Source organism: Arachis hypogaea, chromosome 4 (assembly GCF_003086295.3).
Source record: "Arachis hypogaea cultivar Tifrunner chromosome 4, arahy.Tifrunner.gnm2.J5K5, whole genome shotgun sequence".
NCBI lineage: Eukaryota > Viridiplantae > Streptophyta > Magnoliopsida > Fabales > Fabaceae > Arachis > Arachis hypogaea.
Genome location: NC_092039.1, coordinates 107,039,942 through 107,065,667, shown reverse-complemented (window position 1 = coordinate 107,065,667; position 25,726 = coordinate 107,039,942). Strand labels below are relative to the sequence as shown.

The following is a 25,726-nucleotide window of genomic DNA, read 5'->3' as shown; positions in this document are numbered from 1 at the left end:
TTCATAGCTTGGTACAATCACTAACCAAATCTAAATCACAATAGTTTGAATAATCTATTCTATTATATAAAAATTGAATGTTTGTACTTAACGATGGAACTGATGTGGCATGCTCCGAAAAGTATTTTTTTATTTAATTATTTTAACTCATTCAATACAATTTATTACCATGACTTAATTATATCAGCTAATTGATTTAATTAGATATTTAAACATTAATATAATTTATTATAATATATATTACTTAATTAATTTTACTACATTAATTATAATTTGTTATACTAGTTAATTAATTTATTCATTTATAAAGTCTAAAATAAAATAAATAATTTATTGTTTATTCTAATTGAATTCATTAAATTTAATTATACATTATATACGAATTAATAATAATTTGTAAATCACTTTATATTATATATGTATTAACAAAATATTATATATGTCTTAATGTGTTAATTAAATATTATATACGCATAGAAAAATAAATACAAAGATGATTTATATAATATTGATAATATTATATTAGCAGGGTGATTTTTTTTGTTTTGATATCATATAGTATTGATAATGATAATATTATTATATAGTATTATATAAACTTTTTAATATTAGTATAGAAAATTAGAAAATTATTCCTTATGGCAATCATTCTTAATGGAATAGTGTGTTTCTTATATAGTATTGATAATTGTTGCTTAATTTAAAGTAATTGTATGTTAGTATCTTAAATTTATTTTTTAATAATGACCTAAATAGATAAATCTAATTGAATTGAATGATTATATAAAATATTTTATATTATTAATATAATAAAATTAAATTCATTTTTTGTACAGAATTTTATAGGTAAATTTTATACAAGATTAAGTTATTTTTTATTTTTTAATTTATTTTATCTGTGTTATTTTATTTAATTTTAAGTAGTGTCATATTTACAATTACCGCCAGTATGATATTTTATAAAATATGAATATCAAATTTTTTATAATTTAAATATCAATGTTTGAGTTAATTTTAATTTAACTTTTTTAAATTAATGTTATCTTTCATTTAGATCTTAATTAATTTAAAATACAAAAATATTAATATTTTTACTGTCTCTTTAAATAATAATAACTTTAATTTATTTATTGTCTTTTTTTCTTTTATATTTTGTTTTGCAAAGATAATATATGGATTAAGATGGAGTTAAAAAATACTCTATGTGATGCATGTTTGGCACTGATAAATTCATATGAAATAGAAGAAAAAAAAAACAGAAAGCTAAAAAATGTAACACCCTAACTTTTAGCACCTCATGATCGTACTAAAAGTCTGAGTGCTACTTACCTCTAAACCTTTTTATTATATACTATCTTTATTTAATATTGAGCCTTCACGAATACGAACCGAAACTTTAATTAAGAAAACGAAAAGAGACTTTATTTTACGCCACTAAATCACAAAAGTATATATATTCACATAGTATTAAATACATAAACTTATTTCAAGATTCCCAAAAACAAATCCTACCCCTCTAAAAACTCTAACTAACAGGGCGAGGGGAAAACAAATCCTAACAACTCAACTTATAAACATATTCCTCTGTGCTCCCGTAACTTGACAATGAGTCTTTGCACCTGTAGCTGAAAGGGGTGGAGATAGGGGGTAAGAACCGGGAAGTTCTTAGTAGGGTCGGGGTTAGAAGTTAAGTTCATTTTGCCATTATTAACCAACCGACTCCAGCAGCAAAAATATTTCTTTAATAATTCAAAATCAGTTAATATATTTCTTAAAGCTTTTGAAAATTCCATTTCTTATTCCCAAAATAATCAAAGCATCCCAGCTAGTTGTTCATACATAACTGAATCAAAATCTCAAGTAAACAACAATAATTCAACAATAATTTAACATAAACTCATTCAAATTCACGCAATAATCAGCTAAATCAACATTCACTTATCAAACTCACATTTAATTATTATAAAGTTACCAAACCCTACCTCCATACGAAATCAAACTAACGGGACTTCCGGAAAAGTTTTCTGACCGAACTGCTGAAGAAGAAAACGTTGAGAATCGTCTGTGCCTCCTAAAACTCCAATTGACCGAACTCAAGGAAAAGAGGAGTTATGTCACCGTCAACTTCCACCGATCAAAAGTGACGCCAATACGTAGAGGAGGAGGATACGAACACTTTTATCGGATTAGATTTTTCATTGGAGTTACGAATCTCAAGAAATCGAAGCCGAAGGCTCAACAATGCCACGGTTTCTTCCTTCCCTCGCTCACGGCTTTCTCTCTCTTTTTCTGTGCTTTCTTTTCTTCTCTTCCAACTTCAGTTTGGTTATGAGATGAGCAAAGATATTAGGTGGTGATTTGTGTGGAGTTAAGCTTTGTTAGGTGTCATTGTTCTATATATGGTTTCGGCCAATTCTTTTCCCTTGTGCCCTTATGAAAACTGAGTAATTACTAATGCTAATCATAAAGTTCATTGGCAATTTAATTGTTAGGTATCAAGGATAATGAATAAATGAAAGCATGTGTCATTATTAATATATGCATATATGCACGTTCCCCTTAATGGTTTTGACTATAATAAATAAATAAATAAATAACAATTCTTTTATTTTTTTTAAATATCTTATTACAATAATAAAAATAATTTAAAAATTTTAATAAATTTTAAACTCAAGGTATCATAAAATTTAATTTAATTACTTTTAGAAAAATAATTTTTCTTTAAATACAATAATAAATTATGTATAACTAATTATATAATTTTTCAAAAAATTCGGGGTGTTATATCCTACCCACCTTATAAAAATTTTCGTCCTCGAAAATTGATATAAGATAGAAGAGATTCATACTATCTTTCTTTTTAAACTTGTCAAAGAAAACAGAAAGATTTAATATGTTCAGTTTTCAAACATAAGGAAAATAATTTCGCATAAAAATGATTGAAAATGTGTAGTGTGGTGCAGAAGTTGTACGAGAGGTTTAATGCAAGTTAAACTTAGAATCCGAAGACTTGCAATTTTAACAAAGAAATTCAAAATCCAGAAAGAAAATGGTTGAATATCACAGATGATGGTTACAAAAATTTGAAAGAATGAGTAGAATCAAAATCAAACATGAGTGCACAAAATAAAAAATCCGTCCGGAAGAGAGTTAAATTGTACCCTAAGGAGAAATCTGAGAAAAGAACTTTGACAGGAATAATGAAAGAAAAGGTTGTAACACCCTAACTACCAAAGCTCACGCTTCCGGCTGCGCTACTCTGATAGCTCAGACATTACGACGACACTTTTACTATTTAATACTAAAATATGAACCTGTTTAAATCTTTAAAACCGCAATACCGCTCCCAAAAATACTTTTGCTATACAACGTACATCCATACATACCATACAACTTACAAAAACTCATAAAGAGTACATCCATATATATACATACATATATATATATAAGTAATATTACAAACATAATCCAATAAAATTCCTATCCCTCTTACAGATTATATCAAGATAAAGGCGAGAGTACAATAAATAATAATCTAAAGCAATACAAAGCATCACAACAATAACTAAATAAATTCTTCGTAACTTCTGCGCCCATATCCTGAAAGGGGAAAAATGTAAGGGGTGAGAACATCATTCTCGAAAGGGTTCTCAGTAGAGGGTTTTTGGGAATTACTGTAATAGGATACATAAAGATAAACCGTACCAGTGATTAATAACCATCTTATGACTCTTTTCAAAAACAACAGTTTACAATAAAAGTAAAGTCAGAAATCTTTTCTGAAAGAGGAACTGTTCAATTCTCAAAACATCAAAGCATTTCAAAAAGGTTTATCTATACTGAACCAAAATAACCTTTCATATCTTATTCCAAACCAGAACCACAAAACCGAAATCAACCATCGGTCCATCTCATTCAACCACGGCCCTAGGCCCAAACAATCCAATCATGGCCCTAGGCCCAAACCATCCAACCTTCAACCAAATCACCACAATCCAACAGAGTCCCAGTTGCAAACACAGGTAGGAAGATGCAAGCACAAACAAACAGTTATTGCAAGTAGAACAATTAGCAATTAATCACATAGGCAAACCAAGTACAATATGCACACTCAAACAATGTCACATAGATGCATATGATGCATGTCTGTCCCTAGTGGCTGATGATATCATCTGTCAGTTATAGAGCCAACCCGACAAGTCCTGGTAGCTAACCATTGGACTGTCCCTCTGTCGCGCATCCCCAACTCGAGTTATACTCATCATAAACTTGATCATAAACATGATCCATATCCATCACCCTTACTGGTGAATATTTACGGGGGCGAGCTCATCCGGGACTTTCACAGTGCCCGGCCACACTTACAACATAGGGTCAACAGAGTATCAAGTCTTAACCTGGAGCACGTGGTGGCTAGCCACTGCTACTACCCAGGGAAACTCGTATCTCAGATAGTGGAAGTGCAAATCACAATTATCAATAATTCAGCATATACATGCATTCATTCTCATCTGTGGATCAACATCCATCTCAGCCATTCGGCTCACGGTTCAGTCCAGAACCAGCCAATATTCATAGCATACACAGCCATTCCAGCTCACGGTTCAATCCAGAACCAGCCAATATTCATAGCATACACAGCCATTCCGGCTCACGGTTCAATCCAGAACCAGCCAATATCATAGCATACACAGCCATTCCGACTCACAACAAAACAGCACTTCCACATTCAACATCATCAATTCGTAAAATCGGCATTTAAGCCATAAATCACTTTTTCTTAAATCGTTTCACTTTGAAATCAAGTTTCGACTCTTTTTAGCCTTGGCTTTTAGAAATCTCATTTCTCAAATCATCTCAGGCTCATAAGCCAAATTTACTCAAAGTGAGTTCCCTTTTTAAAACAGAGCCACTCTCGGCATTCTCTTTCCAAAACTTCCATAACCATGGCAAGTTAAGGATTTATTTCAAAGTATTCAAAATCATCCATCCAACGATAGGATTTTATAACAAAAGTTTCTCGGTAGAGTCCCAAGTCTTTAGGGAAGGTCATCTTACATCAATTCCTTAAATATTCATTGAAACTCTTGAAATCATAAATTCTCGGTTCAAGTAAATAAAACTGAATTTATTCTGAAACCGAACCATACAAAATCACAAGTCCCAACCCGGTCCAAAAATCAACTCATTTGAAATGGAACCGGTTCATTTGAATCAAACCGCTTTCAGATTTCTTTTTGGAACCTATTTTTCCAACTCTTCCAAAATGCCTCAAACTTGATTACTCAATCAAAAGTCTAGGTTCCTTTAAAAATCACTAAAAACTCCTTTTTATATTGAAATCAATATTAAAGCATCATTCTTTCCTTCAGTGGTTCAACGGTAAAAATAGTTCAGTTCTAAATAAGCCGAACTCAACGTATAAGGTTCATCAAATAAATTAAGCTTGAAAACATAAATATCCTTTTAATAAATCAAATAATACAATTTCTCAAATCCAACCCTTTTTAAATAACCTTTCAAACAAGACTAAGATTTTAAAAATTTCGGCAACACCTCCCCTAAAACTTGGACTTTTGCCACCCGGTTCGGGTCCCAACTAAACCGTTCCTCCTTCCTTTTCAACAACACAAAACCAGAAATCAATTCAAAGCAGGATAAATCCAACAATCGCCTCAGTGGCGTATCTCAAGGATACCATTTCAAAATTAACTCAATATCAACCAATTTAACTCATTTCCAAGGCTTAAAAAAAACGGTTCAGTAACAATCCATTTGTCCAAAACCAAATCAATTAAAGTAAACCAGGCTGAATTCAAAAGTGCATTCGACTTTCTTATCCAGAAAATCAACTCAACTCAAATCAATTCACAACGGATTAAACCCGATTTCAAAGCTTTAAAAGAATCAACTTCAAAACATTACATTTCACAAAGCCGCACAACAATTCAACCAAACCAACATCCATAATCATTCGAGTCAATCAAATAATACATAAGGCAAATACAATCACCAAATACACAATATCTCACATCAGTATCCATATGTAATAATTCCAATACATAAAACATAGTTTTTGGAAAGCGCCCCTACCTCAAAACACAAATCCATAACCCAAACGTCTCACAGAGTCCTTTCCGCCTCAACTCGAAATCACCGGCAACCGAAACCTCAGCTTCCAGCCACTTTCACAATGACCATAGCAACACTAATCGCAATATATAATAACCGAAATTAACTCTCATAACAACGAATGCTACAACACCTCAACGTTTACCAGGACAGCAATTAAAGGGGTAACCGGAACGTAAACGCTTACCGCAAACAAGAAGTGACTGAACCATGAAGCGGCAGTCTCGGCAGTGATTTCGGCAGCAGCAACTTGCGACAACTCCTAGCACAACAGCCGCATCACAACTCTCATGGTAAAGGTGAACTTTAATAGATAAGGAAACTGAAGACGGGTTAAAGCTTACCAAACGACACCGGCTTCAGTGGCGGTTTCCGGCGGCAGCAGCGGTGGCGTTTCTCGGTGACTCGAGGCACAGCGGCCATGGCTGACGGTGATGCGAGCTCCATCAATGGCGGCTTGGACCAATGGAACCCAGGCAGCGGTGACGGCAACCACCGAATCGGCGCTCACGGCACGACAGCGGCGGAAAAAGGTCCCCTTTCGTGCATCCCCCTCTCTCTATGCGCGAGGATGCGACGGTGGCCGTGTGGCTCCTCTGCAGCGACGGCGGCCACTCCCTCGTTTGGTGCGGCGGCGACTAGGGACTGGGTGCGTCTTTAATGGCGACGGCGAGGCAGAACGGCGCGGCTCCCCTCTCCTTCACGACCTCCTCTCTCTCGCCTGAGTTCTGATTCGCGACCGCGTCGGCTTCACGGGCAGCAGTGGCAGAAAAAGGCTTCGTCCACGCCTGCAAGGATGACGATGGTGAGGCGCGAGGCACGGCGGCAAGGCGTGACATGGTGGCGGCACTGGCTTTCCCCTGGCGGTGACAAGGACGTGTGGACTGCCGCAGCGGCGCGACGCGGTAAGGGCGACGGCGGTGCTGTGAACAGGTAGGCGCGGCGGCTGTTCCGCAGGGAGACGGCGACGGCCGCGCATGGCAGGTTGGCGGCGGCTCTGCACAACGCAGCCCCTCCCTCTCTTCCCACTCTCCTTTCTCAAGCTTCCTTCTTTATAATTTTGTTTTTGAATATTACACTGAAGGGGATGAAAGGGGGTGACGGCTGCATCTGATAGGGTTTGGAGTTTGGAAGAACTAAGGTTTAGGTAAAATTAGGTTTGGGGGTATTTTTGTAATTTCACATAAAAATAAGTATAATGTAGTAATTAGAAATAAATTCTAATCCAACAATAATAACGTACAAAAATACTGTCTGCTCATCAATTTCACACTTTATTTTTTAATAAAACGTTCAAATCCAAAAATTAGAAATGATATACTTAATTTTTTCATTTTTTTATAAAATAGCAGTATTAATATTTAAAATATTGCTTATCTAATCCAAATCATAAAAAATCCTTATTATTTCATAACTATCAACTTTATACTTTAAATATAGAAAATAATCCAATAATTATAAAATTGGATAATAATCATAACTCATCTCAAATCCAATAAATCAAAACTTGCCTTAATTACCGTTAATAAAATAATTTCTGAAATTAAGGCTATAAATAACCATATGATTTGAGACTTGATCATAATAAGACTTTTCAAAAGTTGTGGGTCTTACATTCTACCCACCTTATAATAATTTTTGCCCTCGAAAATTGATACAAAGCGAAAAGAATTTCATAACAGTTCACCCTTAAATACACTTAAGGAAAAAGCAAAAATATCTTAACATATAAACATATATACGGTTTTTCAAATACTTGGATGGTCGTATGCATAAAGTTACAAAAGTAGGAGTGTGATTGCCAAGCAAGTGTTACAAGATAGGCTCAATGCACAAGGTCATATGATCTCAAGGCTTTACAAACACTTGAGGTGCCAAAATAGGGTGCAAATCAAGATGGGCGTCCACAAAGCTAAGTGGTAATTAGTGTGGTAAAAGGCTGCAAGGCATGTTGGTATTTAAATAGCGGCATAATGTTCGCTGGCAAATCTCATTCCCACTTCAGAACTTCAATTTCCCCAACTCCATCAATCATTTTACAACCTCATGACCAATCATAAGCCTAACAACCGCAAACCCGTTCGCAAGGAACAAAACACCCACAACTCACAACGTTACACACCTACCGCTTCACCTTCCATATACACATATCACGTCTTAAAGAACTAACGCATCGTGTTACTACGACTATAAGTCGCACGTGATATCAAAATAATTCTCGAGTCTACTCAGAAGGGTACTAGATCCAGAAAGGAAAGACACATGTCAAGAATGATACTCATAGATTTGGAAAAATGCATCCAATCCAGGTAACAAAGACACTCAACCAATGAAGTTTGCTAGAAATTAATCGATTAACAACTTCAAAGATAACCCTTGTATCAAAGAAATCCAACAGGACCAATAAAAAGAAAATTCAGCGCAATATTTTAAAACAAATCCAAGCTGAACCGAAGAAGTGTGAGGTCTACAGAAAAGAATATCTCAGACCCAAGACAAAGCTCACAGAACTCAAGAGCACGATTAGAAATACTTCTTGAATACATCGTTTTTAAAAGAATCGAAAACTTGCAAAAATCACTTCGCATTCTGAAAGAGAAGTTAAGCAACAAACATCCTTCAAGAGAGTAACAAAAGCACAAGCATGGCTCTGCTCTAATACAATTTTATGTTGAAGCAGATCATGCAGAATTTTAAAAACAAAATACACACAAGTTTGGCTAAGAGCTAAAATATTTCCCCAAATATTTTAGAAAGATAATTAGATGCACAACTTAACCAAAAGCAATTCATAAAAACCCGGAAGTAATCAAATGCTGGTTCAAAAATCTTCAAAGTCCACATTCAAACAAGCGTGTATAAAAATCTTAGCAAGGTCAAAAGAGAAAGTTAAGCTCTATTTAGAAAAGAAATTCCGAGGTAAAATTTTGCTTACAATCTGGTAAGAAAACAAGCGGTGCGTTACAAACGAACAGGTTTCCATTAAACAAGGAAACTTTCCAAAACCTCATTTAAAATAGCGCATGTCAACTTTAAATCATCTTTGTCAAAATTGAACAATGGCTTCAATTTCAATCAAGCAACAGAAAAATAAATTCAGTTTAGAACCTTTTCAAAGAGAATTCAAAAGTTCAAAAAGTCCGAAACAAGAATCCAAAGTATACTTGAAATCACCATCTTAGAAGGATATTCAAGAAAATTAGGATGTACTTAAAAAGGAGTCAAGCCATACAAGAAAAGATCTTAAATCAAAGTAGTTTAAACAAGATTCACTAGTCGTGAGACATCCAACAAGCTTCCAATTGATCCAAAGAAAAAGTCGTAGGAAAAGACAACCCAATCATTAGTAATTTCTCAAGGATAAATCTTTGACTAAAAACTCCTGTAAAGATAATGAGAGGATATATAAATGATGCACTATTTTGAAACGAATCAAACTAACTCACATAAGAATGAGATTCACAAGATTGAAAAAACCAAGATCAATGGTAATGTTCACAAATTGTAAAAGATTAGTTAAAAATAAGGTCAAGTATGATATTCATATAGATGGAAGGTTTAGTAGAGAATTTAGTCCGTTCATAGGAAGAAAGCTATGAGTCCAACATTCTCAAAAGAACAACAATGGCATAAATCATATAGCATGCTAAATCAAACTCAATTCAAAATAAGTTAAATAAAGCTTATCAAATGAGACTCAACTGGGATAAAAGTGAATAAGCTTTCCTTTCCAAAATTTTGAAAAATATCCAAATACCTAATCAAATGAAGATGTGCGTTGGAACCGTAGTAAAATTACTAGAAAGTCAAATTGTAATTTAAAGTAAATGCAGTTCTGTAAACCAATAAAAGTACAGGCAAGATATTAGAAATAAATAGTTGTTAAACTGTGTAAGAAATCTTCAAAGTTTCATATATAGATAAGTATACACCTATTCAACAGCAATTTTCATAAAAATCTCAAAAATTGGCTGTAATCACTGTTAAATAAGAGAAAAATTGAATCAACAATCTCTCTAATAATGAACTCGAAATCCGGAGTAAAAGGCACAGCGCATCAAGACAAGTTCAAAGCTATATCAAAGAATACGTGAATCAAGAAGAACTCAAACCGAGGAAGATAGATGCAACAAGGATTCCAAACAAGCATATGCAATTAAGTTCAAACAGGAATGCATATGAATGGAGGAATAAAGTTGAAAAATCAAGCTACTTTTCAAAAGGATTAGTAACCAAGAACTTCAAGTTAGGATACGAAAGAATAGGTCGACTCGAACAGAATTCAAGACACATAACTGAGCAGCCTCGAGAAAAGTTTTCAACGTTCCCAGAACCCGCGATTCACTTAACTCAAAACTCGGATTTCATCTATGATAACTCATTAGTGCTTTCATATACAAAATTCACTAGTATTAAGCCGGCCAAACTTAATACCAAGAATTATGCAATGCAAGACTAACAGCGTTAATCAATAGATCGTCATGTGCATAAATCTCTAATCCTCATCATCCGACAAGACCTAATACATGACAAAAGCTCAGAGTATGCAATTGAAGCATAGTCGGTCCATTCCTCAGGCTCTACAGGAAGGACTGCTCTGATACCATAATGTAACACCCTAACTACCAAAGCTCACGCTTCTAGCTGCGCTACTCTGATAGCTCAGACATTACGATGACACTTTTACTATTTAATACTAAAATATGAGCCTGTTTAAATCTTTAAAACCGCAATACCGCTCCCAAAAATACTTTTGCTATACAACGTACATCCATACATACCATACAACTTACAAAAACTCATAAAGAGTACATCCATATATATACATACATATATATATATAAGTAATATTACAAACATAATCCAATAAAATTCCTATCCCTCTTACAGATTATATCAAGATAAAGGCGAGGGTACAATAAATAATAATCTAAAGCAATACAAAGCATCACAACAATAACTAAATAAATTCTTCGTAACTTCTGCGCCCATATCCTGAAAGGGAAAAAATGTAAGGGGTGAGAACATCATCCTCGAAAGGGTTCTCAGTAGAGGGTTTTTGGGAATTACTGTAATAGGATACATGAAGATAAACCGTACCAGTGATTAATAACCATCTTATGCCTCTTTTCAAAAACAACAGTTTACAATAAAAGTAAAGTCAGAAATCTTTTCTGAAAGAGGAACTGTTCAATTCTCAAAACATCAAAGCATTTCAAAAAGGTTTATCTATACTGAACCAAAATAACCTTTCATATCTTATTCCAAACCAGAACCACAAAACTGAAATCAACCATCGGTCCATCTCATTCAACCACGGCCCTAGGCCCAAACAATCCAATCATGGCCCTAGGCCCAAACCATCCAACCTTCAACCAAATCACCACAATCCAACAGAGTCCCAGTTGCAAACACAGGTAGGAAGATGCAAGCACAAACAAACAATTATTGCAAGTAGAACAATTAGCAATTAATCACATAGGCAAACCAAGTACAATATGCACACCCAAACAATGTCACATAGATGCATATGATGCATGTCTGTCCCTAGTGGCTGATGATATCATCTGTCGGTTATAGAGCCAACCCGACAAGTCCTGGTAGCTAACCATTGGACTGTCCCTCTGTCGCGCATCCACAACTCGAGTTATACTCATCATAAACATGATCATAAACATGATCTATATCCATCACCCTTACTGGTGAATATTTACGGGGGCGAGCTCATCCGGGACTTTCACAGTGCCCGGCCACACTTACGACATAGGGTCAACAGAGTATCAAGTCTTAACCTGGAGCACGTGGTGGCTAGCCACTGCTACTACCCAGGGAAACTCGTATCTCAGATAGTGGAAGTGCAAATCACAATTATCAATAATTCAGCATATACATGCATTCATTCTCATCTGTGGATCAAAATCCATCACAGCCATCCGGCTCACGGTTCAGTCCAGAACCAGCCAATATTCATAGCATACACAGCCATTCCGGCTCACGGTTCAATCCAGAACCAGCCAATATTCATAGCATACACAGCCATTCCGGCTCACGGTTCAATCCAGAACCAGCCAATATCATAGCATACACAGCCATTCCGGCTCACAACAAAACAGCACTTCCACATTCAACATCATCAATTCGTAAAATCGGCATTAAGCCATAAATCACTTTTTCTTAAATCGTTTCACTTTGAAATCAAGTTTCGACTCTTTTTAGCCTTGGCTTTTAGAAATCTCATTTCTCAAATCATCTCAGGCTCATAAGCCAAATTTTCTCAAAGTGAGTTCCCTTTTTAAAACAGAGCCACTCTCGGCATTCTCTTTCCAAAACTTCCAAAACCATGGCAAGTTAAGGATTTATTTCAAAGTATTCAAAATCATCCATCCAACGATAGGATTTTATAACAAAAGTTTCTCGGCAGAGTCCCAAGTCTTTAGGGAAGGTCATCTTACATCAATTCCTTAAAAATTCATTGAAACTCTTGAAATCATAAATTCTCGGTTCAAGTAAATAAAACTGAATTTATTCTGAAACCGAACCATACAAAATCACAAGTCCCAACCCGGTCCAAAAATCAACTCATTTGAAACGGAACCGGTTCATTTGAATCAAACCGCTTTCAGATTTCTTTTTGGAACCTATTTTTCCAACTCTTCCAAAATGCCTCAAACTTGATTACTCAATCAAAAGTCTAGGTTCCTTTAAAAATCACTAAAAACTCCTTTTTATATTGAAATCAATATTAAAGCATCATTCTTTCCTTCAGTGGTTCAACGATAAAAATAGTTCAGTTCTAAATAAGCCGAACTCAACGTATAAGGTTCATCAAATAAATTAAGCTTGAAAACATAAATATCCTTTTAATAAATCAAATAATACAATTCTCAAATCCAACCCTTTTTAAATAACCTTTCAAACAAGACTAAGATTTTAAAAATTTCAGCAGCACCTCCCCTAAAACTTTCAAAATTAACTCAATATCAACCAATTTAACTCATTTCCAAGGCTTAAAAAAAACGGTTCAGTAACAATCCATTTGTCCAAAACCAAATCAATTAAAGTAAACCAGGCTGAATTCAAAAGTGCATTCGACTTTCTTATCCAGAAAATCAACTCAACTCAAATCAATTCACAATGGATTAAACCCAATTTCAAAGCTTTAAAAGAATCAACTTCAAAACATTACATTTCACAAAGCCGCACAACAATTCAGCCAAACCACCATCCATAATCATTCGATTCAATCAAATAATACATAAGGCAGATACAATCACCAAATACACAATATCTCACATCAGTATCCATATGTAATAATTCCAATACATAAAACATAGTTTTTGGAAAGCGCCCTGATGAGCGGATAATTTGTATACTTTTTGGCATTGTTTTTAGTATGTTTTTGTTATGATCTAGTTAGTTTTTAGTATATTTTTATTAGTTTTTAGTTAAAATTCACTTTTCTGGACTTTACTATGAGTTTGTGTGTTTTTCTGTGATTTCAGGTATTTTCTGGCTGAAATTGAGGGACCTGAGCAAAAATCTGATTCAGAGACCAAAAAGGACTGCAGATGCTGTTGGATTCTGACCTCCCTGCACTCGAAGTGGATTTTCTGGAGCTCCAGAAGCCCAATTGGCGCGCTCTCAACGGCGTTGGAAAGTAGACATCCTGGGCTTTCCAGCAATATATGATAGTCCATACTTTGCCCAAGATTTGATGGCCCAAACCGGCGTTCAAAGTCACCTCAAGAAATCCCAGCGTTAAACGCTGGAACTGGCACCCAAATGGGAGTTAAACGCCCAAACTGGCACCAAAGCTGGCGTTTAACTCCAAGAAGAGTCTCTGCACGAAATTTGCTTCATTGCTCAGCCCAAGCACACACCAAGTGGGCCCGGAAGAGGATTTTTATGTCATTTACTCATTTCTGTACACCTTAGGCTACTAGTTTTCTATAAGTAGGACCTTTGACTATTGTATTAGAAATCTTTTGATCACTTGAGATCTCTAGATCATCTTTGGACATTTTAGTTCTTAGATCATTGGGAGGCTGGCCATTCGGCCATGCCTAGACCTTATGCTTATGTATTTTCAACGGTGGAGTTTCTACACACCATAGATTAAGGTGTGGAGCTCTGCTGTACCTCGAGTATTAATGCAATTACTATTGTTCTTCCATTCAATTCCGCTTGTTCTTGTTCTAAGATATCACTTGTTCTTCAACTTGATGAATGTGATGATCCGTGACACTCATCATCATTCTCACCCATGAACAAGGTGACTGACAACCATTCTTGTTCTACAAGCGTTCAAGGCTCTAGTGAATATCTCTTGGATTCCTGATTGCATGATGCATGGTTGATCGCCTGACAACCGAGTGCTCGCCTGACAAACGAGCCAACCATTCCGTGAGATCAGAGTCTTCGTGGTATAGGTGAGAACTGATGGCAGCATTCAAGAGAATCCGGAAGGTCTAACCTTGTCTGTGGTATTCTGAGTAGGATTCAATGACTGAATGACTGTGACGTGCTTCAAACTCCTGAGGGCGGGGCGTTAGTGACAGACGCAAAAGAATCACTAGATTCTATTCCGGCCTGATTGAGAACCGACAGATGAATTCCGCTATGCTGTGACAGAGCATATGCTATCGCTTTCACTGAGAGGATGGGAGGTAGCCATTGACAACGGTGAAACCCTTGCTTAAGCTTGCCATGGAAAGGAGTAAGAAGGATTGGATGAAGACAGTAGGAAAGCAGAGAGACGGAAGGGAAGGCATCTTCATGCGCTTATCTGAAGTTCCTACCAATGAAATACATAAGTATCTCTATCTTTACCTTTGTGTTATTTTCGTTCATCATCATATACATTTGAGTTTGCCTGACTAAGATTTACAAGATGACCATAGCTTGCTTCAATACTAACAATCTCCGTGGGATCGACCCTTACTCACGTAAGGTTTATTACTTGGACGACCCAGTGCACTTGCTGGTTAGTTGTGCGAAGTTGTGTAATGCCATGGTACTGAACTACCAAGTTTTTGGGGTTCATGACCGGGGATTATGAGAGTTGTGAAAAAGTATTGTTCACAATTTCGCGCACCAAGCTTTTGGCGCCGTTGCCGGGGATTGTTCAAGTTTTGAGCAAGCTTTTGGTAACATCAGTGCCAAGATCCGGCAACAACATCAAGTTTTTGGTGTTATTGCCAGGGATTGTTCAGGCTGGACAACTGATGGTTCATCTTGTTGCTTAGATTAGGTATTTATTTTTTTTCGAAATTCTTGAAGATGAATTCTAGAGTTTCATGATGATTTGTTGAAATCTGGCTGGCTGAGAAGCCATGTCTAATTTCATTGGACCGAGGTTTCAACTTATCACCACAAGAGCTTGTTGATTTCTTATCAATCTTGCTTTTGGAGCAGTGATCTGCTAAGGCTTGGCTGGCCTCTGGCCATGTCTAGTGTTTTGGACCGAAGCTTTCTTTGAAAGCTTGGCTGGCTGTGAAGCCATGTCTAATTCCTGGACCGAAGTCTTAGACTAACATTGCACTGATTCCTGGAATTCTCATTAAGAATTTTGATATCTTTTTCCATTTAATTTTCGAAAAACAAAAAAAAAATTTTACAAAATTCTAAAATCCAAAAATATTTCTTGTTTGAGTCTAGTGTCTCATCATAAGTTTGGTGTCAATTGCATGCATTCATGTGTCTGAAGGATCTTCAAGATGTTCTTGATGATTTACTTGCTCTGATCTTTGAAATTCTATTGACTTGATTGTTTTGTGTGTCTCATATGCATTTTCATTTTGTTAGTGTCAGTAGTATACAAACTGCTAAGTTTGGTGTCCTGCATGCATTGTTATTTGATTCTTGTTGCATTTTGGTTTGTCCTTATTATTAAAAAAAATCCAAAAATATTTTTAATTTGTGTCTTTTCAAGTCAATAATACAGAGAATTGAAGATTCAGAACATACAGCAGAGGAATTGCACAGAAAAAGCTGGGCGTTCAAAACGCCCAGTGAAGAAGGACAGACTGGCGTTTAAACGCCAGCCAGGGTACCTGGTTGGGCGTTTAACGCCCAAAAGGGTAGCATTTTGGGCGTTAAACGCCAGAATGGATACCATTCTGGGCGTTTAACGCCAGGATGGCTAGAAGGGAAGATTTTGTTTCCAAATCAATTTTTTTCTAAGTTTTCAAAATCTTTTCAAAATCAAATCTTTTTCAAATCAATTTTCCAATCAAATCTTCTTCAAAACCAATTTCTTTCCATTTTTAAAGATACTTACTATCAATTAATGATTTGATTCAACATTTCAAGTATTGTACCTTTTCTGTTGAGAAAGGTTTAATGTTTGAATCATATCTTTTCTTGTTAGTCAAGTTTTTAATTTCCACATCAAATTTTTTTTAAATGTTTTTCAAATCATATCTTCTCAATCACATTTTTTTAAATCAATCATATCTTCTTAACCACATCTTTTTCAGAATAGTTTTCAATCAAATCTTTTTAATTTATAATTTCAAAATCTTTTTCAAAAACCACTTGATTTCTTTTCCATTTTCATTTTCGAAAATTAAGTAATGTTTTTCAAAAATGTTTTCAAAATTTTTCACTTAATTTTCGAAAATGACTTCCCTCCTTCTCACATCCTTCTATTTATGGACTAACACTATCCTTTAATGCAAAATTCGAACTCCATTCTCTCTGATAAGTTCGAATTTTCTACTTCTGTCTTCTACTCTTCTTTTCCTCTGACACCTAAAGGAGTCTCTATACTGTGACATAGAGGATTCCACATTTTCTTGTTCTCTTCTCTTTCTTATGAGCAGGAGCAAAGACAAAGGCATTCTTGTTGAGGCTGATCCTGAACCTGAAAGGACCTTGAAGGGAAAGCTAAGAGAAGCCAAAGCACAACTCTCTTTAGAGCACCTGACCGAATTCTTCAAGGAAGAAGAACTCATGACAGCCGAAAACAACAACAATGCCAACAATGCAAGGAAGGTGCTGGGTGACTTTACTGCACCTACTCCCGACTTCTATGGGAGAAGCATCTCTATCCCTGCCATTGGAGCAAACAACTTTGAGCTTAAGCCTCAATTAGTTTCTCTAATGCAACAGAATTGCAAGTTCCATGGACTTCCACTGGAAGATCCTCATCAGTTTTTAGCTGAGTTCTTGCAAATCTGTGACACAGTCAAGACTAATGGGGTTGACCCTGAGGTCTACAGACTAATGCTATTCCCTTTTGCTGTAAGAGACAGAGCTAGAACATGGTTGGATTCTCAACCTAAAGAAAGCCTGGATTCTTGGGAAAAGCTAGTCAATGCCTTCTTGGCAAAGTTCTTTCCACCTCAAAAATTGAGTAAGCTTAGAGTGGAAGTCCAAACCTTCAGACAGAAGGAAGGAGAATCCCTCTATGAAGCTTGGGAAAGATACAAACAATTAATCAGAAAGTGTCCCACTGATATGCTTTCTGAATGGAGCATCATAGGTATTTTCTATGATGGTCTCTCTGAACTATCCAAGATGTCTTTGGATAGCTCTTCTGGAGGATCTCTTCATCTGAAGAAGACGCCTACTGAAGCTCAAGAACTGATTGAAATGGTTGCAAATAACCAATTTATGTACACTTCTGAAAGAAATCCTGTGAACAATGGGATTAGTCAGAAGAAATGAGTTCTTGAGATGGATACTCTGAATGCCATATTGGCTCAGAACAAAATATTGACTCAACAAGTCAATATGATTTCTCAAAGTCTGTCTGGAATGCAAAATGCACCAAGCAGTACTAAGGAAGCTTCATCTGAGGAAGAAGCCTATGATCCTGAGAACCCTTCAATAGAAGAGGTGAATTACATGGGAGAACCCTATGGAAACACCTACAATCCTTCATGGAGGAATCATCCAAATCTTTCATGGAAGGATCAACAGAGACCTCAACAAGGTTTCAATAACAATAATGGTGGAAGAAACAGGTTTAGCAATAGCAAGCCTTTTCCATCATCTTCTCAGCAACAGACAGAGAGCTCTAAGCAGAATACCTCTGACTTAGCAACAATGGTCTCTGATCTAATCAAAACCACACAAAGTTTCATGACTGAAACTAGATCCTCCATTAGGAATTTGGAAGGACAAGTGGGCCAGCTGAGCAAGAAAATTACTGAACTCCCTCCAAGCACTCTCCCAAGCAATACTGAAGAAAATCCAAAAGGAGAGTGCAAAGCCATCAACTTGGCCGAATCCTGGGAGGAAGGAGAGGCAGTGAACGCCACTGAGGAAGGCATCACTGGACGTCCACTGACCTCCAATGAGTTTCCCAATGAGGAAACATGGGAATCTGAGGCTCAAACTGAGACCATGGAGATTCCATTGGACTTACTTCTGCCATTCATGAGCTCTGATGAGTATTCTTCCTCTGAAGAGGATGAGTATGTCACTGAGGAGCAAGTTGCTAAATACCTTGGAGCAATCATGAAGTTAAATGACAAGTTATTTGGAAATGAGACTTGGGAGGATGAACCCCCTTTGCTCACCAAAGAACTGGGTGACTTGTCTAGGCAGAAACTGCCTCAAAAGAGGCAGGATCCTGGAAAGTTTTCTATACCTTGTACCATAGGCACCATGACCTTCAAGAAGGCCTTGTGTGACTTAGGGTCAAGTGTAAACCTCATGCCCCTCTCTGTAATGGAGAAATTAGGGATCTTTGAGGTGCAAGCTGCAAAAATCTCACTAGAGATGGCAGACAACTCAAGAAAACAAGCCTATGGACTTGTAGAGGATGTTCTAGTTAAAGTTGAAGACCATTACATCCCTACTGATTTCATAGTCCTAGAGACTGGGAAGAGCATGGATGAATCCATCATCCTTGGCAGACCCTTCCTAGCCACAGCAAAGGCTGTGATTGATGTTGATAGAGGAGAGTTGATCATTCAAGTGAATGAAGAGTCCTTGGTGTTTAAGGCCCAAGGATACCCCTCTGTCATCATGGAGAGGAAGCATGAAGAGCTTCTCTCCAAACAGAGCCAAACAGAGCCCCCACAGTCAAACTCTAAGTTTGGTGTTGGGAGGCCACAGCCAAACTCTAAGTTTGGTGTTGAACCCCCACATTCAAACTCTAAGTTTGGTGTTGGGAGGTTCCAACACGGTTCTGAGCATTTCTGAGGCTCCATGAGAGTCCTCTGTCAAGCTAGTGACAATAAATAAGCGCTTGTTGGGAGGCAACCCAATGTTTTATAATTAACTATTTTCTTTTGTTATTTTATCTTTTTGTAGGTTGATGATCATAAGAAGTCACAAAAACAATGAAAAAAGCAAAAACAGAATGAAAAACAGGAAGAAAAACAGCACACCCTGGAGGAAGATGCTGCTGGCGTTTAAACGCCAGTAAGCCTAGCAGTTGGGCGTTTAACGCCCAGTCTGGCACCATTCTGGGCGTTTAACGCCAGAAAGGGGCACCAGACTGGCGTTAAACGCCAGGAAAGGGCAAGAACCTGGCGTTAAACGCCAGGAATGGGCACCAGCCCGGCGTTTAACGCCAGAAATGACTCAAAACGAGGATTTTGATGCCATTTGGTGCAAGGATGCCTTTTCCTTGACACCACAGGATCTGTGGACCCCGCAGGACCCTACCATCACTCTCTCTCTTCTTCCCCCATTCACCAATCACCTCAACACCTCTTCCCCAAAAACCCTTCACCTATCAAATCCCATCTTTCTCTTCACCACTCACATCCATCCTTCATAAATCCCCACCAACCTCACCCTTCAAATTCAAACCACTTTCCCTCCCAAACCCACCCATAATGGCCGAACCATTACCCCCCCTCTTTCCTATATATACCCTTCTTCAACCCTTCATTTTCACACAACCTAAACACCACTTCTCCCCCTCTTTGGCCGAACACACCACCATCTCCCCCCTTCCTCATTTCTTCTTCTTCTACTCTCTTCTTTCTTCTTTTGCTCGAGGACGAGCAAACATTTTAAGTTTGGTGTGGTAAAAGCGTTGCTTTTTCGTTTTTCCATAACCATTATGGCATCCAAGGCCGGAGAAACCTCTAGAAAGAGGAAAGGGAAGGCAAAAGCTTCCACCTCCGAGTCATGGGAGATGGATAGATTCATCTCAAGGGTGCATCAAGACCACTTCTATGAAGTTGTGGCCTTGAAGAAGGTGATCCCCGAGGTCCCCTTTTCACTCAAAAAGGGTGAATATCTGGAGATCCGACATGAGATCCGAAGAAGAGGTTGGGAAGTTCTTACCAACCCCATTCAACAAGTCGGAATCTTGATGGTTCAAGAGTTCTATGCCAATGCATGGATCACCAAGAACCATGACCAAAGTGTGAACCCGAATCCAAAGAATTATCTTACTATGGTTCGGGGGAAATACTTGGATTTTAGTCCGGAGAGTGTGAGGGTGGCGTTCAACTTGCCTATGATGCAAGGAGATGAACATCCTTACACTAGAAGGGTCAACTTTGATCAAAGGTTGGACCAAGTCCTCACAGTCATATGTGAAGAGGGCGCACAATGGAAGCAAGATTCAAGGGGAAAGCCGGTTCAATTAAGAAGGCATGACCTCAAGCCCGTGGCTAGAGGATGGTTAGAGTTCATACAACGCTCAATCATTCCCACTAGCAACCGGTCCGAAGTTACCATAGACCGGGCTATCATGATTCATAGCATCATGATTGGAGAAGAAATAGAGGTTCATGAGGTTATAGCCCAAGAACTCTATAAGGTGGCGGACAAGTCCTCTACCTTGGCATGGTTAGCCTTTCCTCATCTCATTTGTCACCTCTGTTATTCAGTTGGAGTTGACATAGAGGGAGACACCCCCATTGATGAGGACAAGCCCATCACTAAGAAGAGGATGGAGCACACAAGAGATACCACTCATCATGAGATCCCTGAGATTCCTCAAGGGATGCACTTTCCTCCACAAAACTATTGGGAGCAACTAAACACCTCCCTAGGAGAATTGAGTTCCAACATGGGACAACTAAGGGTGGAGCACCAAGAACACTCCATCATCCTTCATGAGATTAGAGAAGATCAAAGAATCATGAGGGAGGAGCAACAAAGACAAGGAAGAGACATTGAGGAGCTCAAGCACTCCATAGGATCTTCAAGAGCAAGAAAGAGCCGCCATCATTAAGGTGGACCCGTTCTTTGATTTCCTTGTTATTTGTTCTTCTGTTTTTCGAATTTTTAGTGCTTATGTTTATCCATGTTTGTGTCTTGTGATCATTAGTGTCTTAGTGTCTATGCCTAAAAGTTATGAATGTCCTATGAATCCATCACCTTTCTTAAATAAAAATGTGCTTAATTGAAAAAGGAAGAATTGCATGAATTTTGAATTTTATAACAGTAATTATTTTGATGTGGTGGCAATATTTTTGTTCTCTGAATGTATGCTTAAACAGTGCATATATATCTTGAATTTGTGGTTCATGAATGTTGGCTCTTGAAAGAATGATGAAAAAGGAGACATGTTACTGAGGATCTGAAAAATCATTAAAATGATTCTTGAAGCAAGAAAAAAGCCTTTCTATTCAAAAAAAAAATTTCGAAAAAAAAAAAGAGAATGAAAAAAAATAGAGAAATAAGAGTTGTGATCCAAGGCAAATAAGAGTGTGCTTAAGAACCCTGGACACCTCTAATTGGGGACTTTAGCAAAGCTGAGTCACAATCTGAAAAGGTTCACCCAATTATGTGTCTGTGGCATGTATGTATCCGGTGGTAATACTGGAAGACAGAGTGCTTTGGGCCACAGCCAAGACTCAATAAGTAGCTTTGTTCAAGAATCATCATACTTTACTAAGAGAATCATTAACACTATCTGGACTCTGAGTTCCTAAAGAAGCCAATCATTCTGAATTTCAAAGGATAGAGTGAGATGCCAAAACTATTCAGAGGCAAAAAGTTAAAAGCCCCGCTCATCTAATTAATACTGATCTTCATAGATGTTTTTGGGATTCATTGCATATTCTCTTCTTTTTATCTTATTTGATTCTCAGTTGCTTGGGGACAAGCAACAATTTAAGTTTGGTGTTGTGATGAGCGGATAATTTGTATACTTTTTGGCATTGTTTTTAGTATGTTTTTGTTATGATCTAGTTAGTTTTTAGTATATTTTTATTAGTTTTTAGTTAAAATTCACTTTTCTGGACTTTACTATGAGTTTGTGTGTTTTTCTGTGATTTCAGGTATTTTCTGGCTGAAATTGAGGGACCTGAGCAAAAATCTGATTCAGAGACCAAAAAGGACTGCAGATGCTGTTGGATTCTGACCTTCCTGCACTCGAAGTGGATTTTCTGGAGCTACAGAAGCCCAATTGGCGCGCTCTCAACGGCGTTGGAAAGTAGACATCCTGGGCTTTCCAGCAATATATGATAGTCCATACTTTGCCCAAGATTTGATGGCCCAAACTGGCGTTCAAAGTCACCTCAAGAAATCCCAGCGTTAAACGCTGGAACTGGCACCCAAATGGGAGTTAAACGCCCAAACTGGCACCAAAGCTGGCGTTTAACTCCAAGAAGAGTCTCTGCACGAAATTTGCTTCATTGCTCAGCCCAAGCACACACCAAGTGGGCCCGGAAGAGGATTTTTATGTCATTTACTCATTTCTGTACACCTTAGGCTACTAGTTTTCTATAAGTAGGACCTTTGACTATTGTATTAGAAATCTTTTGATCACTTGAGATCTCTAGATCATCTTTGGACATTTTAGTTCTTAGATCATTGGGAGGCTGGCCATTCGGCCATGCCTAGACCTTATGCTTATGTATTTTCAACGGTGGAGTTTCTACACACCATAGATTAAGGTGTGGAGCTCTGCTGTACCTCGAGTATTAATGCAATTACTATTGTTCTTCCATTCAATTCCGCTTGTTCTTGTTCTAAGATATCACTTGTTCTTCAACTTGATGAATGTGATGATCCGTGACACTCATCATCATTCTCACCCATGAACAAGGTGACTGACAACCATTCTTGTTCTACAAGCGTTCAAGGCTCTAGTGAATATCTCTTGGATTCCTGATTGCACGATGCATGGTTGATCGCCTGACAACCGAGTGCTCGCCTGACAAACGAGCCAACCATTCCGTGAGATCAGAGTCTTCGTGGTATAGGCGAGAACTGATGGCAGCATTCAAGAGAATCCGAAAGGTCTAACCTTGTCTGTGGTATTCTGAGTAGGATTCAATGACTGAATGACTGTGACGTGCTTCAAACTCCTGAGGGCGGGGCGTTAGTGACAGACGCAAAAGAATCACTGGATTCTATTCCGGCCTGATTGAGAACCGACAGATGAATTCCGCTATGCTGTGACAGAGCATATGCTATCGCTTTCACTGAGAGGATGGGAGGTAGCCATTGACAACGGTGAAACCCTTGCTTAAGCTTGCCATGGAAAGGAGTAAGAAGGATTGGATGAAGACAGTAGGAAAGCAGAGAGACGGAAGGGAAGGCATCTTCATGCGCTTATCTGAAGTTCCTACCAATGAAATACATAAGTATCTCTATCTTTACCTTTGTGTTATTTTCGTTCATCATCATATACATTTGAGTTTGCCTGACTAAGATTTACAAGATGACCATAGCTTGCTTCAATACTAACAATCTCCGTGGGATCGACCCTTACTCACGTAAGGTTTATTACTTGGACGACCCAGTGCACTTGCTGGTTAGTTGTGCGAAGTTGTGTAATGCCATGGTACTGAACTACCAAGTTTTTGGGATTCATGACCGGGGATTATGAGAGTTGTGAAAAAGTATTGTTCACAATTTCGCGCACCACGCCCCTACCTCAAAACGCAAATCCATAACCCAAACGTCTCACAGAGTCCTTTCCGCCTCAACTCGAAATCACCGGCAACCGAAACCTCAGCTTCCAGCCACTTTCGCAATGACCATAGCAACACTAATCGCAATATATAATAACCGAAATTAACTCTCATAACAACGAATGCTACAACACCTCAACGTTTACCAGGACAGCAATTAAAGGGGTAACCGGAACGTAAACGCTTACCGCAAACAAGAAGTGACTGAACCATGAAGCGGCAGTCTCGGCAGTGATTCCGGCAGCAGCAACTTGCGACAACTCCTAGCACAACAGCTGCATCACAACTCTCATGGTAAAGGTGAACTTTAATAGATAAGGAAACTGAAGACGGGTTAAAGCTTACCAAACGACACCGGCTTCAGTGGCGGTTTCCGGCGGCAGCAGCGGTGGCGTTTCTCGGTGACCCGAGGCACAGTGGCCATGGCTGACGGTGATGCAAGCTCCATCAATGGCGGCTTGGACCAATGGAACCCAGGCAGCGGCGACGGCAACCACCGAATCGGCGCTCACGGCACGACAGCGGCGGAAAAAGGTCCCCTTTCGTGCATCCCCCTCTCTCTGTGCGCGAGGATGCGACGGTGGCCGTGCGGCTCCTCTGCAGCGACGGCGGCAACTCCCTCGTTTGGTGCGGCGACGACTAGGGACTGGGTGTGTCTTTAATGGCGACGGCGAGGCAGAACGGCGCAGCTCCCCTCTCCTTCACGACCTCCTCTCTCTCGCCTGAGTTCTGATTCGCGACCACGTCGGCTTCACGGGCAGCAGTGGCAGAAAAAGGCTTCGTCCACGCTGCAAGGATGACGGTGGTGAGGCGCGAGGCACGGCGGCAAGGCGTGACATGGTGGCGGCATTGGCTTTCCCCTGGCGGTGACAAGGACGTGTGGACTGCCGCAGCGGCGCGACGCGGTAACGGGGACGGCGGCGCTATGAACGGGTAGGCGCGGCGGCTGTTCCGCAGGCAGACGGCGACGGCCGCGCGTGGCAGGTTGGCGGCGGCTCTGCACAACGCAGCCCCTCCCTCTCTTCCCACTCTCCTTTCTCAAGCTTTCTTTTCTATAATTTTGTTTCTGAATATTACACTGAAGGGGATGAAAGGGGGTGACAGCTGCATCTGATAGGGTTTGGAGTTTGGAAGAATTAGGGTTTAGATATAATTAGGTTTGGGGATATTTTTGTAATTTCACACAAAAATAAGTATAATGTAGTAATTAGAAATAAATTCTAATCCAACAATAATAACGTACAAAAATACTGTCTGCTCATCAATTTCACACTTTATTTTTTAATAAAACGTTCAAATCCAAAAATTAGAAATAATATACTTAATTTCTTCATTTTTTTCTAAAATAGCAGTATTAATATTTAAAATATTGCTTATCTAATCCAAATCATAAAAAATCCTTATTATTTCATAACTATCAACTTTATACTTTAAATATAGAAAATAATCCAATAATTATAAAATTGGATAATAATCATAACTCATCTCAAATCCAATAAATCAAAACTTGCCTTAATTACCGTTAATAAATAATTTCTGAAATTAAGGCTATAAATAACCATATGATTTGAGACTTGATCATAACAAGACTTTTCAAAAGTTTTGGGTCTTACAAAGGTAGTAGAATAAGTCGAAGCAAATTCAAGCTGAATTACCAGGTTCACAAAGTTTTCAGCGATTCACTTTGATGCATCAAACAAGTTCAAAATTGCATCAAAGAATATACGAGTTAAGAAGAGGAGTTTAAATAA

The 25,726-nt window shown here is 38.1% G+C and overlaps 1 protein-coding gene, 2 long non-coding RNA genes and 1 other non-coding gene across 4 annotated transcripts; all 4 read right to left on the bottom strand.

Annotated features, from left to right (window-relative positions):
• Nucleotides 1-1,395: 1,395 nt before the first annotated feature.
• On the bottom strand, nucleotides 1,396-2,617 carry LOC140184471 (uncharacterized). Its single transcript, XR_011881362.1, has 2 exons — nucleotides 1,983-2,617; nucleotides 1,396-1,625 (listed from the first exon to the last, which is right to left on the bottom strand). It is a non-coding gene; the product is annotated as an uncharacterized lncRNA (long non-coding RNA).
• A 739-nt stretch (nucleotides 2,618-3,356) lies between these two features.
• Nucleotides 3,357-7,277, bottom strand: LOC112797155 (uncharacterized). Its single transcript, XR_003199658.3, has 4 exons — nucleotides 6,477-7,277; nucleotides 6,320-6,394; nucleotides 6,094-6,208; nucleotides 3,357-3,600 (listed from the first exon to the last, which is right to left on the bottom strand). It is a non-coding gene; the product is annotated as an uncharacterized lncRNA (long non-coding RNA).
• Nucleotides 7,278-10,852: 3,575 nt separating this feature from the next.
• On the bottom strand, nucleotides 10,853-25,080 carry LOC140184342 (uncharacterized). The gene is made up of 4 exons (XM_072234690.1): nucleotides 24,321-25,080; nucleotides 24,164-24,238; nucleotides 23,938-24,052; nucleotides 10,853-11,127 (listed from the first exon to the last, which is right to left on the bottom strand). The coding sequence occupies exons 1-4, from the start codon at nucleotides 24,421-24,423 to the stop codon at nucleotides 10,983-10,985; spliced, it is 438 nt and encodes a 145-aa protein (XP_072090791.1). The 5' UTR covers nucleotides 24,424-25,080; the 3' UTR covers nucleotides 10,853-10,982.
• Nucleotides 17,491-17,598, bottom strand: LOC112798831 (small nucleolar RNA R71). Its single transcript, XR_003200428.1, has one exon. It is a non-coding gene; the product is annotated as a small nucleolar RNA R71 (small nucleolar RNA).
• Nucleotides 25,081-25,726: the final 646 nt, after the last annotated feature.